This window comes from Bidens hawaiensis, unplaced genomic scaffold (assembly GCF_021521415.1).
Source record: "Bidens hawaiensis isolate Kalapana, Puna unplaced genomic scaffold, B.hawaiensis_p1.1 tig00005061_1, whole genome shotgun sequence".
NCBI lineage: Eukaryota > Viridiplantae > Streptophyta > Magnoliopsida > Asterales > Asteraceae > Bidens > Bidens hawaiensis.
The window spans coordinates 1823355-1843867 of record NW_027491322.1 but is presented as its reverse complement, the minus strand read 5'-3'; the positions used below and the strand labels follow the sequence as shown (position 1 = coordinate 1843867).

The 20513-nt window shown below is 36.8% G+C and overlaps 2 protein-coding genes and 1 pseudogene across 2 annotated transcripts; 1 reads left to right on the top strand and 2 right to left on the bottom strand.

The window, feature by feature from the left end:
* Nucleotides 1-322: 322 nt before the first annotated feature.
* LOC143628719 (putative disease resistance protein At5g66900) lies at nt 323-4525 on the bottom strand. Its single transcript, XM_077098223.1, has 5 exons — nt 3958-4525; nt 3164-3567; nt 2742-3082; nt 2117-2319; nt 323-1164 (listed from the first exon to the last, which is right to left on the bottom strand). Exons 1-5 carry the CDS (start codon nt 4523-4525, stop codon nt 323-325), a joined length of 2358 nt encoding a protein of 785 aa, XP_076954338.1.
* Nucleotides 4526-6580: 2055 nt separating this feature from the next.
* LOC143628795 (putative disease resistance protein At5g66900) lies at nt 6581-8955 on the bottom strand (annotated as a pseudogene).
* A 4363-nt stretch (nt 8956-13318) lies between these two features.
* On the top strand, nt 13319-15119 carry LOC143628794 (uncharacterized). The gene is made up of 2 exons (XM_077098279.1): nt 13319-13802; nt 14296-15119. The coding sequence occupies exons 1-2, from the start codon at nt 13320-13322 to the stop codon at nt 14956-14958; spliced, it is 1146 nt and encodes a 381-aa protein (XP_076954394.1). The 5' UTR covers nt 13319; the 3' UTR covers nt 14959-15119.
* The last annotated feature ends 5394 nt before the right edge of the window (nt 15120-20513 follow it).

Below are 20513 nucleotides of genomic sequence, written 5' to 3'. Positions count from 1 at the left end.
GATTTGATGATGAAAGGGTTTCACAAATAAATGAGATGCTATACCCTTATGCTTATTTATGTTTGCTATAGTTAGTTACTTGTAATTGAGACATATACAAGATCTACAAATTGGGACAACAAATTTCAACTCGTGACGATGAAATCGAAAACTAAACCATCTAACTGAAAAATACTGCTAGTCACAAATTTCAACTCGTATCGATTCTCATGAAAGCATAAACATATCTGAGTTTGAAAATTAAAATCATAAATTGTCTATTGTTATTACTCATTACAACAGCAGTATTTTATAGTTTGACAAAGACAGAATTCAAGATAAGTTAATGGTAGATTTTCTTAAAAGTTTCAGATCTGTCCTCTTCAACAAGGTTCATCTTCACCTTACCAGGGTGGCTTTCAATACACTTCCACAAATGTGATCTCTCTTCGTCGCATGCCACATTTTTGAGCTTATCCAATCCAGCGAGAGATTGCGGCAACATTTCCAACCCTTTACAACCACTGATATCAATCGCTTGCAGGCTGCTTAGCTTGCCAATTTGTTCAGGCAGTGCAGTTATATCCGAACAATCAGATACATCAAGTATTCTCAGTTTACGGAGGCTTTTGATTGATTCAGGTAGTTCTTTTAGTTTTGTGCAGCAATGAAGGCTCACGATTTCAAGATTTGACAGATTCCCTACTTCATTTGGAAGAGAATCCAACTCTTGGCAATTGGTGATGACCAGTTTCTCGAGACGAACAGAATTGCATAGTACTGCTGGCAGTTCCTTCAGATCGTAACACAAATCGATTTCAAGATATTTGAGGTTTTCCAACGTGTAAGGATACTTGGTGGTACCACTACTGAGAGCATCACCTATCTTGCACATAACAAGGTTAAGTTTTTTTAGAGTCTTCAATGTGAAGATGGCTTGGATAAATGGAGAAACTGAAACGTATTCGAATCTGATTCTATGCACGTTGGATAAAGATTCTAAAACTTGAAGATTGTTTAGTTGAGTAGGATAAACTCCGTAGCCTGTCACAATTAAAACCTTTAGCTTGCTCATTTTCTTGATGAACTCGGGCAGTGTGTAGTTTTCACTCTTTATATTCAATATCAATACTTCAACATTTGGTGCATTTGGATCGTCATTCCATGTAGAACTGAATTTATCATCTGTAGTTAAAGATTGTGAGGTAAGGTTATTAAAGAGACAAGAGGATGCATATAATTATCCACATGTTGGGTGCTAAATAATAGTTGAGTATTAGTTAGGTAGGCAACATTCTCTATTACTGTAAACTCAAAGTTAGAGAACCTTCAAAACAAAAACCGAGTTTAAGAATATAAATGCACGAACCACATAGCCATGTTTGCCTAATGCTTTAACTATAGTACATAGTTATGTAACACTTAACTGCCCTGCTATATCTCACACTCTTACAAGTCACAAGCTCAACATACAAGCAAGGTTGCAAAAGTCGTTAGGCAGACCCTAAACGGCTGACTGGGAAGTTGGGTGTACTCGGAGTACTCGGGGAGTACTCGGAAACGGTGAATATAAAGAAAATTAATTTTTGGATATTAAATATATGTCAATGTCATAAGTATGCTAATATTTATAACAAAGTAACTGAATATCAATATAAATAAGAGAATATATATTTTTAAATACTAAATTATTCTAAAATTTGCTAATCATTAACTAAAAAAAAGTAATATTTTTTTATAATATTATAGAACTATGAATTATATTTTCTTTTTTAAGTCAAAATCGGCCTAAGTTAACCGACTAAATGTGGCTCTGGCTGGGGTTGACCACATTTGATCGATTCTCAGTAACTAGGCGGAGTTGAAGAAACTCTCGTCGGCGCCATACCTTGTAGCGACTACTTGGGGAGTACTCGACCTCGGAGACCTACTTTTACAACACTGCATACAAGTGATTGTGCAGTTCTCATAGTTCAGTGTATGTGTTCCTAGGAAGTTATATGCGTAATATTATCACTTGTAAACTATAATCACACTTTCTTCATATTCAAAATCCTTTGCGCTTTTTCTCTAGAGATTAGATTCTATTAGGATTTAACAAACTTTTCATTGGGTAGGCATAAAAGTGATCACAAACCTGTTGAAATAGATAAGACGCGTGCAATGATGGGTCGTTGAGCCCACCATTCAGGAAAGTCATTGCTAGGGATTTTTACGAACAGCCGTTTTCGATCTGCTTCAGACTCTTGCCTGCTCAGGTGGATGGCCAACTCTCTAAGCATATCATGCTGCGTCACACGATAATGAATACAATGGCCTTCTGGTTCACCTGCTTCTTTTCTGTAACATCATATGCTGGTTAGTTGATCAATGGTTTTAATAGATATAAGCTTAGCCATGTAGCAAAGAAAGAAACTACCCATGAAAGTAACGAACTATATAAAGTCATTATGGGTACAATAACATTATGGAAGAAACTTTGTATTATTTAGTAATACAAAAAAAAACAATAATAATAATAGAACTTATATATGCAGAGAATTGCCACATATGTGTTACAAGGTTTTCAGGGTGGAGAATGAGTTTTCAAGGTTTTCATAACCGTTATTCATTTAAGAGGCACTGAGGGTTTATGAATATTTTGAATTAACACGGAGAAGTAAATGGAAAGCCTTCTTTTTGTAGATTATCTTATCTGTTCTAAGTAGAGAATTAATTGTGTAAATCCAACCAAAGTCATGTGTATGAGAATTTGGGAGTACCTGACTGGAACAAGATTGACAAGATTTTTTGATTTGAGTATGTTAAGGTTGCCAGAGGCACGCACACCGCCATCATCAAGATGGTACAACTCCACCCACATATCCATGAGAGTGGTACCCGCAATCTGGTCAACCTCAGGAAACAAACTTAAGTCCAAGAAACAATCTTTATGCAACTCACTCAGTGCATCGATACTGGTCCGGAGACAGAGCAGCAGCTGCTGATGAGACTCTAATATGGATTGCATGAGAGTGGATGTCCAAGTAACCTCAGGTTCATTACATAGTGACGCACCAACAACAATTAGCGCTAATGGAATCCGTTTGCAGAATGCAACCATCTGCATCCACAAGCACAAACAAAACCATATGAGAATTAGCAATTTAATTCCTAGCTATATAAGGAAATGTTATTCATCTACCTTGTCGATGAGATCATCTTGGACACTATTAACAGGACTCGAACCACCTGCAAACGCATGATAGCAGAAAAGAGCCTTTGCTCTTTCACGGCTCAATAAGTTCAACTCATACGTCGTCGGGTTAAACTGTTTAAACAAGAACCTTGAGGTGGCCAGAATTTTGAATCCTGGTGTTGGGAGCATAAGATCCTGAATACGAGATTCCGGCCAGACATCATCAAGGACCAACAACACTTGACCGGATCCCCTTCGTTTAATTAGGTTCTTGATTTGATTCTTGGCGTCTTGTTCACTTCTAATTTCATAATTATTTATGCCATAATGTATGAATAGGCTTTTGGCAAGGCTCATAAGGCTGGCTTCAGCTGAGACAGTTAAATAGAGGATGTTGTCACCAAATTCTCCTGTCAATATTCAAACAAGAATGATTAACCATTAATAAACGATCTAAACTAGGGTTGACAAATGTAACCACCTAGCTCGGTGATTTTGGGTCATAATAAAAACTTTTTAGGGTTGTTTTTGGTTTAAATAGAATGTTTGATTTGTTACCCATTAAGCATTATCATACGCGCGAAACACGTTAATTGTGCCGTTACGCATTTTAATAATACATAGTTAACCATCGGTCTATAAAAAATTAAGTTAAATCATCTTGACCCAAACTCATCCTAACCTTTTTTTTTTAATTACACATCCTGACCCTAATCCATTCCGACGTAACAACAATCCAAACCAACCCATACATCTTGTCACCTGTGATCTAAAAGAACGTCAAGAAGAATTGTGGGTACCTTTGATATCATCATCGTGACAAAGCATATTGGCCAAAGTAGTCTTGCCAAAACCTGGAGGGGCTGAAACCACCAACACGCGTGTGGTATCCTTGAGCAGCATATGCTTCAATATTGCTAAATGCTGATCCAAACCAATAATGAACTCCGGGAGCTCTGGAACGCCGCACGATTCAAAAGGCCTGTTTCGGTCCAATAAAGCATTGATTCCAGCCAAAGTCGCCGCGGACGCTTCTATATGAAAGAACTTGCAGAGATTGTTGTCCAACTTAGTCAGCTCCTTTGTGTATTTTCTTTTCTTTTTATTCAAACTACAGATGCTCGAGCACTTGAGAACGAGCTTCTTCCCATCGTCTAATAGGTCACGGAGCGTTGCCCTCTCATCAGCAGGACGATTCGAGAGTTTGTCAATATCAACGAATGATGGTTCGATCGTTTTCAAGGTTCTTTCGAAGCCTGTGAGTAGTGGTTTGAATTCCATGGGTTGTTGAATCGTGTCTATGACTAGTTTTAGTAATTCACCAAAGACAGCACCTAGAGCTGCTCCTGCAATAAGTGCCTCTGCCATTTGATCACAAATCAATTTGCTAGCTAGGAACTCTTGTTTCTGTCTCTTGTAATTCAAAAGATGGATTTGGATGAACAATATTTGTATTGACTTATGAGTTATGAAGGTTCTTTGCAATTTCTCTCTTTCTTAGATGGATGGTGATACAATAGTAAAATACTAGTGTTGGGACCTAAAGACTTTTTCAACAAATATAGCAAGTCTGAAACAAAGGATATTTTAAAACTTTCTTTATAATAATTATTAATTTATTATACATGTAACAATCACGACAATAGAATATTTAAAGAAAAACAACCAATCATAATTAAAGACTTTTAAAAGACTAAAGGAAGTTTTTTTATTTTTTATTTTTATTTTTTTTACTAACGACGAATTTCTTTATAATAATTATTAATTTATTATACATCACACTTTTTAATTTGAAGATCTTGTTTATGCTAGTTTTAGAGTTTAGCTTGGGTATTTCCCGGTAAATTATACTGTCAAAAGTCGTTAAATAATGACTCAAGGTTTGGATGAACGAATATTTTTATTGGGGTTTGGTTGACTTTTAAGTCGACGTTTAAAGGACCAGGAATTAAGGTTCTTTCTTTTCTTTGTAGATTCTCAATTATTCAGTGGATGGCGACAAAATTCTGTCGGGACACGGTTGTAAGTTGTAACCAAACTTTTTAAAACTTTTTTCTTTTAAATAAGGCCAATTGGATGTTAATAATAATTAATAATCTTATCACGCGTAGTCAATAATCCCACCTTTCGTCCTATTATTTTTCATTGGACCTCCTTAAAAAAAAGAAAAAAACTTTGTTAATTTTTTTTGAATTTTAAATTGACGTTTTAGGATTTTTGATTGGAATAAGGATACGAGTTGATTGATGTAAAACTTATTTGAAATGGTACTAAACGGTTTGATTTTTGTTAATTGGACGTTTAAACACCATAATTTAAACGCCATTTCACCGTTTGGAGCACCGACAGGGTAATAATGTTCGTTAAACACTCAACATGAACCTTAGAGAAGCAGGAATTTAACACTAGACATGAACCGTTTTGCCTTCAAATAAATATATACTTAACAAAAAATAGCAAAAGAATTTAAAAAATAATAATAAACAAGTTGCTTATATGAACAAGCTATAATTATTGTATATATATATACATAGATATATATTATATAGACCTATTGAATTATTGACTCATTGGACTACTGTTTTCGACACATAGCAAAGGGAGGCCCTGAAAAACTATATGTGACCACATAAAAATTGAAATGTGATTATTTGATGCACCCATTGGTGGCTAGTAAATGTTATGCACAGAAAGGAAAGCCCGTCTACAAACACCAGTCAATCTCGTATATCATCAACCTACAAAAAGCTTGAGATTAATTTGTATTTTACGCTTGATGGTCTCATGACAAGGGGCTGGGTTTGACCTAGTTTGATTATCTTAAGAGGCCCACTGCCATCTCATGGGAGCAGCCGTTCACCTTAAAAAAATTAGTATTTTACGCTAGTGAAAATCCCGACCACTGCCCCCCCTCCCCCCCCAAAAAAAAAAAAAAAAAACTTTGTAATCACCCCTTTAAACTTTTGAAACCAACCCCATGAATTTTAGAAACGACCCCTAAGAAATGCCAAATTTGTAATTTAAATATCTTTTAATTTAAATTTAATAACCTCTAATTATCAATATAACTTATATAGTTATCAATATCCAAATGCTAACACCTTGACGGGCCATCGATAGAACCCATGAAAAAGATTTGGGCCCACGACTGTCTTCAGTTTCAGGTCATTGCAGTCGTTTAGCTTGCTGGGATGCTAGCAACAGTTTGAGTTCTCCATCCTGGCAGCAACTTTCTTGATACTATCCATGTACTTATTAAACTTAGCTATAGTTAGTTAATTACTTATGGTAAAGCCAACTATGAAATCTACAAAATGGAACAACATATTTCAACTCATGCTGTTGAAGTTGAAAATTAAACTACTAACAAACATCTTATTTATAAAAATTTTTCAAATTAAAATCACAAATTTGCCAAGTTATTACACAAACAGTACTTCAAAGTTTGACAAAAACAACATCAAGATAAGTTACTGGCAGATTTTCTTTAAGGTTTCTAATCTGTCCTCCACAACAAGGTTTATTATCATCTTAGAGAGGACACTTTCAAATTTTTTCCACAAATGCAATCTCTCTTCATCGCATATCACATCCTCAAGCTGCACCAATTTGGCCAGAGATTCTGGCAAATCTTTCAACCCCTCACAACCGCTGATATCAATCACTTGCAGGCTGCTTAGCTCGCCAATTTCTTCAGGCAGTGCAGTTAGATGTGAACAATCAGATACATCAAGTGAGCTCAGTTTACGGAGACTTCCTATTGATGCAGGTAGTTCTTTTAGTTTTGTGCAACAATGAAGCCTCAAGTATTCAAGTTCTGATAGATTCCCTAAATTTATAGGAAGAGAATCTAGTTCTTGACATTTGGTGATGATCAGATTCTGGAGCCGAGCAGAACGAAAAAGTTCTTCTGGCAGTATCTTCAGATCATAGCATAAATCGATTTCGAGATCTTTGAGGTTGTCCAACATATAAAGAGACTGAGTGGTAACACTACGAAGAGCATCACCTATCTTGCACATATAAAAGTTAAGTTTCTTTAAAGTATTTAATGTGAAGATGACTTGAATCGATGATGAAACTGAAACATGTTCGAATCTGATTCTATGCAATGTGGATAAAGATCCTAAAACTTCAAGATTGTCTAGTTGAGTAGGATAAGCTCCGTAGCCTGTCACAATTAAAACCTTTAGTTGGCTCATTTTCTTAATGAACTCAGGCAGAGTGTAGTTTTCACTCCTTATATTCATTATCAATACTTCAACATTAGGCGCATTTAGATCATCATTCCAAGTAGAGCTGAATTCTCTATCTGTAGTTAAAGATGGTGAGGTAATTGTTATTAAAGAGACAAGAGGATGCATATAGCTCTAAACAAGTTGGGTGTAAAGAATATAGAGTAGATTTAGTTGAGTATTCGTTAGGTAGTACATAACATTCTCCACAGCTATAAGTATAAAGTAAAAAGTTAAGAGTGACGTTCAATAAGCAACCAATTTTGAGTGCATAAGAGCATTCTCAGCCAACCCCTCATTTTATGTGAGGGGTGTTTTTATAATTTATAGAGTGATTCAGGTTGTGAGTGGAAAGTTTTTATATTTTAGAAAAATTGGTGATTTTTCTGTATATTTAAAAAGTTATCGTTCACCCCCTATAATTTTTTAATATATTTTGAAAGTAGTTGTGAGTGAAGGAAAGAGAAAAGGTAATGATAAAAGGTATAAAAAGTAATATTTAATTGAAATAGAGAGAGAAAATGTAGTGAGTTTTAGTGTAATTTTTGGTTTAGGGATAGGGGGATGGGATGAGAATGCTCTAACTACTAGAACCACATAGCCATATATATATAATATTCATTAAAAAATCCAAAATGATTTATAATGAAGTGGCGGGTAAGCGGGCAATAAGCCGCGTCGCAACCCCTACACAACCGCCTCGCTCTTTCTCTCTCACGCTATCTGACAAGCATAATGTACTTCGAATTTGATTTTGTTATTTATTTATCGTGCTCTACAAAGCATGTATGTAATGTAATTACTTGTAAACTGTAATCACACTTTTCTTACTTTCAATATTCTCTTCACTTTGTCTAACAACATTAAATTATCTTAGGATTTAACAAAGTTTTCTTTGTGTAAGCATAAAAAATATCTCGAACCTGTTGAAATAGATAAGATGCGTGCATCGACAGGTTGTTTCCACCATTTGGGAAAGTCATCGCGATGGATTTCCGTGAACAGTCGCCTTCGTTTTGCTTCAGGCTCTTGTCTGTTCATGTAGATGGCCAACTCTCTAAGCAAATCATGCTGCATCACACGAAACTCACTACAATGGCCTTCAATATCAGCTACATCTTTCCTATAACATTAGATTTTGGTTAGTTGATCAATGGTACAATAAAAACCTTTTTCAGAATACGGAGTACCTGATTGGAACAAGATTGATGAGATTTCTCGATGAGAGCTCATTAAGGTTCACACTGGCATTCGTCCCCTCATCATCAAGATCGTACAACTCCACCTGCATATCCATTAAAGCTGAACCCGCAATCTGATCATCCTCAGGAAACAAACCTAAGTCCAAGAAACAATTTTATGCAACTCATCCAATGCATCGATACTGGTCTGGAGACAATCCAATAATTTTTCATGTGATTCTAATATCGATTGACCTTCAGACCATTTGTTGTCATGGGATCTCCATATGACTAAAGATTGACCGCGTAGTGATCTACCAACAACTTCTAGGGCTAATGGAAGTCCACTGCAGACTTTGACCATCTGAATCCACAAGCACCAAGAAAACCGCATGAGAATGTTACCATTTTAATTTTGAGAAAAAAAAACATGTTATTCATCTACCTTGTTGATGATATCATCTGGCACATTAACATGACTTTGGCCACTTGCAAACGCGTGATAGCGGAAAAGATTCATTGCATCTTCATCATTCAAAATCTTCAATTCGTAGGTGGAGTTAAACTCTGGAAATTTGTACCTCGATGTGACCAGAATTTTGTATCCTGGTATTTGGAATTTAAGATCCCAAATAACAGATTCAGACCAGACATCATCTAGGACCAGCAGCACTTTATCTGATCCCCCTTTGTTTAATTAGGTTCTCGATTTGATTCTTGGCGTCTTCTTCACTTCTAAATTCATTGTTATTTATGCGATAATGGTCATGTAGGGTCTGGCCAATGCTTTTTAGACTGGTCTCTTTGGAGACAGTAACATAGATGATATTGTCACCAAACACGCCTGTCAATATACAAGCAATTAAGATCCATGAAACCCATGTTGCAACCCAGAAGTTAACCATCTAAACTAGGGTGTTCAATGAAGAGAATTTCAAATATTCGACTAATTCGAATACTAATCGAATTTGTGTGGATTCGATTCGAATTCAATCAAAAAATATATATTTTATTTATAATTTTAAAGCCACCACAAGTTTGAGTTTTTATCAACAACAGATACAAATCTATGAAGTTAATAAACCATTCAAAATTCAGAGTTACATCATCCAATTTTTTACTCTTTAGAACTTAAAACTTCTAGAATTTTTTGTATGTATGTGTGTGTGATAAAAATAAAATGCAGTATCTTAATTCAAATTTCGAATCAAACTGAAAATCACCAATTTGTATTCAATTGCCGAAATCAAATTGAGTTCAAAGTTTTGAAAATCGAATTCAAACCTTGAAACTTAATTATGATTTGAATCGAATTTCGAGTTTTTCTAGTCCAGTTCCGATTTTGAACACCCATAATCTAAACAACAAAAAGAATTGTGGGTACCTTTGATTTCATCATGACAAAGCTTCTTGGCCAAAGTAGTCTTGCCAAAACCTCCATGGCCCAAAACCACCAACACCCGAGTTTCATCCTCAAGCAGCCTTCGCTTCAAGTTTATGAGATGCTGATCCAAACCAACAGTGAACTCTGGGGGATCTGTAACTCTGCATATACCCGATGACCTGCCTCGGGCATTTAAAGCATTAACTCCAGCTAATGTCGCCGTGGACGCTTTTATATGAAAGAACCGCAAGAGCTCCTTGTCCAAATTAATCAACTGTCTTGCGTAGTAGTATTTCATTATTAAATTCCAACTCTTAGTCCTCGAGCACTTGACAACGAGCTTATTCCCATCGTCTAATAAGCGGTGGAGTATTGTCCTCTCTTGAAGAGGACGATTCGACAGTGTGTTAATATCAGCGCATGCTGGTTCAATCTGTTCCAAGGTTGTTTTAAGGCGTGTGAGTAGTTTTTTGAACGCGAGGGTTTGTTTAATCGTGCTTATGACAAGTTTCAGCAATTGACCAAAGGCAGCACCTAGAGCTGCTCCTCCAACCTCAAGTACATTTCTATATAGTCGCACAAATCAGTTTGTTAGTTAATTAGGCAAATATTTTTATTAAGGTTAGGTTGACTTATTAAGTCAACGGTGACACGACCAGGAAGGGTGAAGAAACACTAATCGACCCCAGGCAGATTACGGATAATCTGGGGGTTAAATAGATGTTTCCCACGAGGGTTAGGTCTGGCAAAGATGGTTCTTCTGATGACCTGCAAAACAGACACCGTGAGCTCGTCACTGAGAAGGGGGGTACCTCCTTGTGACCACCCTCCGGCGTGAGAATCAGACTAGATTGCTCTTGAATATAAGTGTATATTAAGAGATTGCTAGTGAAGATAAGATAATATATGGAGATATCAGATAATGTAATGTGTCCATACCATTCCAAGGTGTTGGAGTATTTATAGCCGAAGGTAGGTTTCCAAGAAGGTACAGCCGGCTGAATAGTATTCCTGTTCTGCCAACTGTGGGCTACGCACATACCATGCTGGTGGTTGGTGGATAGGCAGCGGCTGATAGTGACCAGGCCGGCTGTGTACTATTCATTTTCCACCAACTGCAGGCTATGCACGTGTTACGACAGGTTGGTGAGTAGGCAGCGGCTGATAGTGACATTAAGTAATAGAGCATGCTGCTTGTTGTACTGTTGTCAGTGAGCTGTCGCAGCTTTGGTCAGATCTTTTGTCCATACCTCGTCAGGTACAGTACAAAAGATCCTCCAGTAGCGTACGGACTGGCTCATTTGGGCGGGAGTTTTCCCGGCTTTGTACGGGAATGTTCCCGGCTTTGCTCACTCCTTCTTCAGGTGACATTACTGAATTATTTAAGAGTTAAGTGCCTTGTGCGTGTAGCCTTGCTGCGCGGGTAGCCTTCCCTAATGGATAGTATCCGTTGCTGCGGGAACAGGCGGAGTACGTCGACCATTGGGAGGCTTTTCCTGCGTGAACAGCTTGCGTACTGCGCGTAAGGACGTCACGTCTCTGATCATGGTGGGTCCTGCAGATCCAGTTGGTTTCTGCGCAGACGTCTCTCTTCAAGGTGTCTTGCGAGTTTAGCCTTTGCGCAGACGTCCCTGTTGAAGGTGAGTCTTGCGGGTTCAACTGCGCAGACGTCCCTCTTTGAGGTGAGTCTTGCGGGTCCAACTGGGCTCTGCTGGGACCTACCTCTTCAAAGGGTCTTAGTAATGTCCCTCAATTATTGTTGGAACAAAATGTCAAAATCTCAAAGAGTAAACGATTTTATTCATCAATTATAATCAAATTTACAAAAGTGTTTGATACATCTTCTCAACAATCTCAGTTAAAATCTTAAATCAAAAACTGTATATATACTATGATGAAATCTAACCTGCAACAACGTGTAGCAGATCTATAAACAGAAGATGAAGAAATCCATCAGATTGTGAATTCTTTATATTAAGAAATATAAGTTCCAACTTTTAGTCCTTCTAATATTGGCTTGACTTTCCATCCGGTCCCTCCTATTTTGCAGCAAAACCCTTCCCAGCTAAAACTTGACACTTTGCTTCCTCCAGGATGTATGAGCTTGTCACATGCCATCCAAACATGAAAATACAAAAATACCCAAAGAATAAATCACTAAACATATTATACGATTTTTTTCTTAAAATAGTACTTTTAATATAAAAGAAATGGTTTTCAGGTACCTGACAATGAAGCCACTACACCATTTTTCTTTTTTCATAACCCCCTTGTTGACACGACATACACGTGTCGCATAACGTCTCATAAGAGGGCTTATGACTACGCATAGTCTTAAATGAAAGAAAAGATCGTAACCGATTTATTAGCATCAGTCCACATAATCAACATCTAGACTTAATTAAAATCTATATCTATAATAATATAAAACTACATGTTTTAACACTAGTCTCTCCCAAGTTCCTCATAATTTTTTTTAAAATTATTATTATTATTGTTATTAAATACATAATTTTAATAACGGCTAATTTAATACATATTATTTGCAATTTTCTTTTATCTTTTCAGCAACCGCGAAAGGCGTCTGTAACCCCCACTGGTCCAAATAAAGTCTCTGCATCAAACAACACTCGTTCTGTTGCTGCTAAAAAAGAACCGTGTGCTGAGTTCTCCACTCAATTATTGGCTCCAGCTGACACACATACTGTGGATAATAGCAAGTATATTTTCTCTAATTGAATTAAAAATAGCATAGAAGAGTCTTTATTAAATATTTTACACTATACATTACTTGCAGGAATCTGCAAAGAGAATCTGCATCTGCAATATCTGATGCTGCAGAAGATCATGGTTCAAATCTAATATTCGAGTCTGAAAATAAGGTTGTGGATGATGTTCAAACGTCCCTGGGCGACTGGGGTAATGCACAAATGGACCAACAGGTGAAAAGTGAAAGCCTTACTATTTTGGTGTTTATTCTTAGCATGTAAATCTGAATTGTATTATTATTTTAAAAACAACCTACAGGTTATCCCCTTAACTCAGACACAACTGGATGAGGCTATGAAGCCAGCACGGTTCAATACTACTATCAATAAGACACATGTAACATCTATAGGCGATCATATCACATTGGTTAGTGAACCTGTTTTGTCATCTACATCAATCTTGACAAAGGGAAAGCCAATTTCATCATCTTCAAGCCCAGTCAACTCTCTGCTTGCGGGTGAAAAAATTCAGTTTGGTAAGAATATGTTAAAATACTGTATTGAGTTCATATTTCTGATGATGTCTCATGAACAGGGGCGGTTACTTCCCCAACAGTACTTCCTCCCAGTACACCCCATGATATGAACCACCCCATGATGAGTGGTCCGGTCTATGCATTTGGCCCACATGACAAATCTGATGGGCCCAATTCACAAGCCCAAAAACCCACCGGGCCAGGTTCAAGGCATATTGGTGCATGGCAAAACCATTCCGGCATGGACTCATTCTATGGTCCTGCTGGATTCACAGGGCAGTTCATTGCTCCACCTGGAGGTCTTCCTGTTGTCCAAGCTCCACCACATATGGTGGTTTATAACCATTATGCACCTGTCGGTCAGTTCGGGCAGGTGGGTTTGAGCTTTATGGGTGCTACATATATCCCGTCTGGCAAACAACCGGATTGGAAGCATGATGCGACTTCTAGTAGAGGTGAAGAGGACATGAGTTCCATGAATATGGCTTCCATGCCTCGTAACCCAACTAACATGCAGCCGCCAAGCCAGCATCTTGGCCTGGGCTCACCCTTAATGCCCATGGGTCCACCGTTGACCATGTTCGATGTGCCTCCATTTCAGGTAACTGTTTGGGCTCTTCTAATAGTTAGTTATTTGCTGCTTATTTAACCCAACTTTAAATATTATAATTACAAAAATGAATGAATTTTAGTTGATGACCATTTTACCCCTATATATATGGTTTTTAACTTGCTAATTCTTTCTTAATTATTATTATTATTATTATTATATATTATATATTGAGTAGAAAGGTGCCAAAAACATTTTATAAAATGAGAGTTTTGTTTAAATACTTTAGGTAGACAATTATTTATTTATAAACGCAGTAAAAAACAATAAGCATTTTTCAGAACGGGTAAATATGAAGTTTTTGAAAATTAGCGGTAAAATTGTCATTTCTTTAACCGTTTTTTTGTTGAAATGTGTATTTTTAGTATTTTAAGTAGTTTTAAAGGGCATACATAATATTTATGTTTCTGTTGGTATATGAGAGGCATATATGAAGTTCACTTGTTTCTATAAATACTGAATGAACTTATTCAAATATGACCAGACCGCGCCAGACATGACGGTCCAAGCTCGGTGGTCTCAGGTACCCGCATCACCGCTTCATCCGGTCCCTATGTCACTGCCCTTACAGCAACAAACTGAAGCCATAACCGGACCTTCCCAGTTTAGCAGCCATGTAGGGCACTCAGTTGATCAGTCAACATTTCCTCCCAATAGATTATCCGAACCTCAACCTTCAAACCCTTCTCTGGTGTACCCGGTTGTTAGAGACTCAACCATCACCCATTTCCCAGACGAGTTCGGGTTGGTTGACTCATCCGGGCCACCCTCTTCCGTCACATCAGCTCTGGTTACCGTCAGTCACATCTCTTCAGGAACCATAAAGAACAACAATAATAGTGGCGGAGGTGTTGAGTTCAAGAATCAACACCAACCGGTGAAAACCTCGTCTTCTCAACATTACAATAATAACCATGCTGGCGGTTACGGGTATCAAAGAGGCGGTTTAGGCGTGTCTCCAAAGAACAAACCCGTTGGCGGCCAGTGGGCTCACCGTAGGCCCGGGTTTCATGGAAGATACCACCACCAACAATCCATGGGGACAGATAAAGGTTTCCCGTCTTCGACGAAAGTAAAACAGATTTATGTTGCAAAACAGCCGGGGCCAGGTGGGTCTGGGTCGGGTTCGGGTTCTACAATGGGTTGAGGTTTTTGTGTTTTGTTTTGAGGTTTGATTGAATAGTTATTTATGTAGAAGGTTTTAGAACAATTATGGGGTTGGAAATTAGCAAGGGAAGAGAAGAATTTAGAATGTTATGTTTTTTGTTTATTGGTTGGTGTTGATGTATTGATGTTTGATTTACTTGTTTTTCAAGGTGTAATAAAACTGAACCCAATACAACTAATATTTCACACATGACTTGTTTAGATTATACACAACTTGTTACTTCATTTACAAAACACACATATGTGACTATCAACAACTACTTAAAAAAACCCATCTTTTTAATGAAAACACAATTCAGAAAACAACAAAATCTCATTCACATTTAAGAAAAACACAGCGCCACCGATCGATTGTGACTAGCAGCGAAGAAAGTTGATCGATTGTGACTAGCAGCGAAGAAAGTAGCACTGGTGAGTTGTCTAACTCCGCCGCTTCAATCTTACTTTATCCATTTTCTTTCTTGTTCCTTTCTCTCCCTTTGAACTCTTGTTAAGACATCACTATTGTGACAATGTTATGGAAGGGGATAAGTTAACCAAAAGTATTGCCTTGTCAAAACCAATGATTAGTTAATCAAAGGTATAATTACGTCAATGTCATGTAAGTAGTGGGATGTCACTAACTAAACCATCAAACATGTGTAATGATTTAACTAACCCACCAAATTATTAATTTAGCGTGCGTTTGACACGAAGGAACGAAAGGTGAAATGGAATAGATCATTCCAAAAGAATGAAATTAAACATGCTTGATTGTCATGAATTATTATTATATTATCCATATTATTATTTTAAATTTGCTGAATTAACACTTTATAACACGCATACGGTATTCAACGTTTTTGTGATTGTTTTTATTCGGTTTAACAATGTCGCCGCAATGCGTGGATCTATTAATATTCGTATTATTATTAATATAATTTATTATTGTTAATAATAGTATAAATAATAATAATAAAGTGATGAATCACTCTATTCCTACACGGTAATCAAACAATATAATTGAATGTTAATGATCAATTTCATTCATTTGTCCATTCAATTACTCCGTCCATTCCATTCACCCATTCATTTCGTTAATTTATACCAAACAAACAATGTTTTTTTAAAGATAAAAAAGTTGGTGGAAAGCTGATTGGCCGTAAAAATAAAGGCCCCTCACTATGATGACATGGAGGTGGTTGCACCCACTCACAACACTCAACTTTAGACTATGCGTTGTGGCAAGCGAGCGACCGGCTTCAGAGAGTGGCGCGAGCCACGTCGGCCACGAACACCACAACACCCTCGCTTCACCGCTCGTCGCGACCTCGGTCGAGCGTGCTCGCTTGGGCTAAAGGAAGAAAATTGATGGGTTGGCTCGCGAATGGATGAATTCAGCGGACGCGAACGACAATGGGGTGAATTCACCGGTGTCGCGGTCAACAAGGGTTGAAGGGTTGGATCCAGTCAGCGCCATGCAACACAATATGTTTGAATGAATTAACACGTCGGCTTCAACGACAACACACAGCTAATAATACTAGTAGGCTTAGTTGAATCAACAAAACGGCCATATTAAAATACCTATAAATAATAAGCTCATCTCTAAACCACCCATAAATCTAAAAAGATCGCTAAATTCTTCTAAGGTTATTCATGATGGTGTTTATTTTTTTTGGACATTAAGTCTACATGATTCTATTAGATATTTTAATATAATTTGATTTATTTTTCAACCAATGTAAATTTTAATATACATTAAATAAGTTAAGAGGTGTGAGGTTATGATGCTAGGGATGAAACTCCTAACCATTTAACCAACAGGAGTTCGTGGGCAACGACCCCTAACTACAGTCGAAAATTTATTTTGATCATTATTGCTATGTTGAAAGTTCATTAAAAAATGAAATTTTGGATTTTGTTAATATTATAAGTCAAATATAGACGAGTTTTAATGAAAATTCAAAATTCAAAATGGTAATAGCCTTTGGCACATACCAACCCTAATCCACAAATGTGATTTCCTGACAAATTCGTACGCTCTTTAATCTGGTTCATGAAACTCACAATCAAAATCATATTACGATTTTGACTCGTCTGAGTTTATCTGGCTGAATATTTGAAGAATCATCAAATAATTTCAATTTAAAAGTACATACGACTCTTACATGATTCAAGTTATCCGTTTGAAAATTGCGTGACAGATTAGTGTAAAGACATGAATAATATGGGGCTCTTCAAAGTTACTATCATAATCATTCGTTGACCATAGTATGTTAGATTATTATTAGCACTGCCGCCTCACTACCGCCAACCATTATTAACAATCATTAGACCATTAATCTCATCTTTTAATCTTTTATTATTATCATTTTAAGTGGGAGGATGAGGCTAGGAATATACTTCCAAAGCTTGAGGAGCCAACTAGGCAATTTCCTGCACAAAAGTAATCAAGTCTGTACAGTTGATATCGTAAATATATCAGTGGTATATCGGTTATCGGTCCATTGACGATATATAAGTCAGAATATCGGTTTAGAATATCGGTATTGATAATATCAACGATATTGACAGATATTTGACCGATATTGGACCGATATTTGACCGATATATCACCGATATTCCCGATATCAGTGTTTTAATTCTTAATTATCAACTTTTAGTGTTCAATGTTATTGTTTTAAGTCTTAATTAATTCTTATTTGCTACGATTGTTAGTGTTTTGCAATTTGCAAAAGGTTAATTTGTTAATGGTAGGAGACGTATTGAATTATTAGTGTTGTATTGCTATATATATATGAATTTTACATGATATTAAAATTACCGATATCCCATCGATATCTCACTGCGATAACCGATCCGATATCTGATATTTTTCCGCATTAACTGCTTAACTAAGTAGGCATGTAAATGAACGGAATGTTTATGAACTGTTCGATGAGAAGTTCGTTTATTTAATAAATAATTAAATAAACGAACATAAACAAACTTTTTTATATTTATTTAAGTAAACTAAAGAACATGAACACACGTTTTGTTTTTTAATTCCCGAGCGTCCATTTATGTTTGTTTATTTATAGTCGTTTATGTTCATATTAATTTTAATAAATACTTAAGTAGTTATGTTTTTATATATACAAATATAAAGGGGGCAATGAAGGTCTTGTGCTAGGCCTTATGCAAAGGTTGTCAGTTTGAATCCCGACCCCAACCGGGTTTTCGTGTCACCGTGTGTTACACTAGAGAGTTATACTCTTATGGTGGCACAACGACTGTCAAGTGGCAGTCGGCGATATGGTTTCCCGGGGGAATGCCCAAGCCAAACTTTGAAAGCCAGCGTAGGCCCGGTTAAAACAACATAGTCTGGCCAGAGTGGGACAACGGGGCTCTCCAAATTTAGAAAGTGCGATAGTCTAAATACAAAAAAGTTGCCGTTATAAATAGAGGGGGGGGGGGGGGGTTGTTTAAATCATATGGTATATACGTGTGCTTGTGTGTATTAAAGGGGGCTCATACTTGGTTATGTTTGGTAAGTTATGCTTATTTGTGCTCATGTGTGTTTGTTCTATTATATTCGTTTAAGTTTGTTTTTGTTCATTAACGTTTGTGAATTGTTTGTTTAGGTTTTAAACGAACGAGCATGAACGAACACGATCACGCCCGTATTATTGAACGAACATGAACACAAAATTTTGTTCGATTATATGTTTGTGTTTACGTCAGTGTTCGGTTAAAGTTGAATGAACAGAAACATACCCGGGTTTATATTCGCTCGGTTTGTTTACAAACCTATGATTAACTCATGGATTTCACATTTTAAACTATTTGGAAGTTGGTTTCACAGCCAATAAAAGTGGTAGGGCTGCAAGAGGCTGGTGAATCTTTTAAATTTGAGAGTTTAGTTCTTTTATACCGACCATGTAATCTTATACATGAAGAGCATCCACCCACCCAAAAAAAAGTGAACTAATCGTATTGAAAATGTGCGTTGGTTTTTGTTAATTATAACTAACATCTTTTGGTTGCTGTTGGTTTCAACTAACGAATTGGCTGATAAAGATCCATCTTTTATCATATTTGTTCCCAACGGTCCGCGACTAACATAATTCTAACGCCGTTAGTTGAAAGTCGCCGAAGAAACACTTTTTCCCCAGAAAACTCACATTTTTTCTCGGAAAACTCAACATTTTCGTCCCAAACATCTTTGTAACCTTATATAGGATCTTTTTTCAAGCAAAAGCCCCCAATTATTGAGTTTGCCGGAACCCTAGAACCATCATCGGAATCCGTTCGTGGCACTCAAGTGGTGGTGGTGAGTAAGTTGATGGTGACGGTGATGTTTAGGTTGAGTTTTGTAGCAAAAAAATGTGACTTTCAGGCCAAAAACATTTTTCCGGCGACCTACAAGTAACGACGTTAGGATTCTGTTAGTCACAGACCGTTGGGAACAAATACGTTTAAAGATGAGACCGTTAGCAGCCAACTAGTATGACTAAAATATGATAGTTGAGATTAATAAAAAACAACACATCTATTGAAAATCAATCTTTGCAAGTGTTAAGCTATATTATGTTTTCTTTTCCTAGAAAAGACTTAAAAGATCCCTCACATACACAAACCTATTGCTTAATTGACGCATAACACGATTAAAATGAGTCGCGTATTATATAAGTGTTTTTATAGAGAACTCTTTAGTTGCTATATTAGGAGGTCATTATGTAAACATGTATAGTTAGTAATGGATGAAACTACATGGTTTGTATCTGTAACATTTCGGGTTTTCCGTTCTTGTTTTGTAATCTTTACCCGACGCGGTTCGTAGGCGGGTAAATTATCAATAAAGGATTTCATTTGTTTATTTATTTTTTTTATATATAATTATTTAACTATCCAAAATATACAAATATAACCCTTAACTAAACATTGGATCTCCTTTGTACCCTTAGCTAAATAGAAGGACCAAACTGCAATTACCATTCAAAATTATATCAACCTTCTTCTTCTTCTTCTTCTTCTCATCCCATTCCCCCACGTATGGCAACTCGCGTTCTTTGTCCCCAATCGCGGAATTGGTTGTATGAAAATGATTCTCCGCCCAATTTCGATTCCACCGACACCTTAAACTTGGAAAACGCTTAACAAATGACAGCTAATTAACCAAAAAAATAAACCGCGGCTAACCTAGACTCTAAAACACTATAAATACACGTCTAGAATTCAATTAAACTCGCTCACACCTTTCTCTCAATCTTGTGACACTAATCCCTAAGCTAATTACATTTTCGAAGCCATCAAGAACCAGTTCTGTTATCAAGAATCGGCCGTGACCCGTTTTGCTCGATAACCCTCATTTCATAACTGTTAACGGTAATCATTATATGCATTATATTCGTTTTTAGTTGATAATCAATAACCCTAAATCAATTTGAACAAACAACAAACAAATCAACAGATTCAAGATTTTAGGGTTTATGGTTGGTTTGGGGATGTATATTCCATTCTGTATTTAATTGTTTGGACCTGCTCTAAATCGCAAACTGAAGCACCAGCCAT

Coding starts and splice junctions, on each gene's coding strand:
- LOC143628719 (XM_077098223.1), bottom strand. CDS start 4,525: ATGGCAGAGGCACTTATTGCAGGAGCAGCTCTAGGTGCTGTCTTTGGT. Junction 3,568..3,957: donor TCACGATGATGATATCAAAG/GTACCCACAATT, acceptor GAATATTGACAG/GAGAATTTGGTGACAACATC. Junction 1,165..2,116: donor CGTCTTATCTATTTCAACAG/GTTTGTGATCAC, acceptor CTTTAACTACAG/ATGATAAATTCAGTTCTACA.
- LOC143628794 (XM_077098279.1), top strand. CDS start 13,320: ATGATGAGTGGTCCGGTCTATGCATTTGGCCCACATGACAAATCTGAT. Junction 13,803..14,295: donor TCGATGTGCCTCCATTTCAG/GTAACTGTTTGG, acceptor AAATATGACCAG/ACCGCGCCAGACATGACGGT.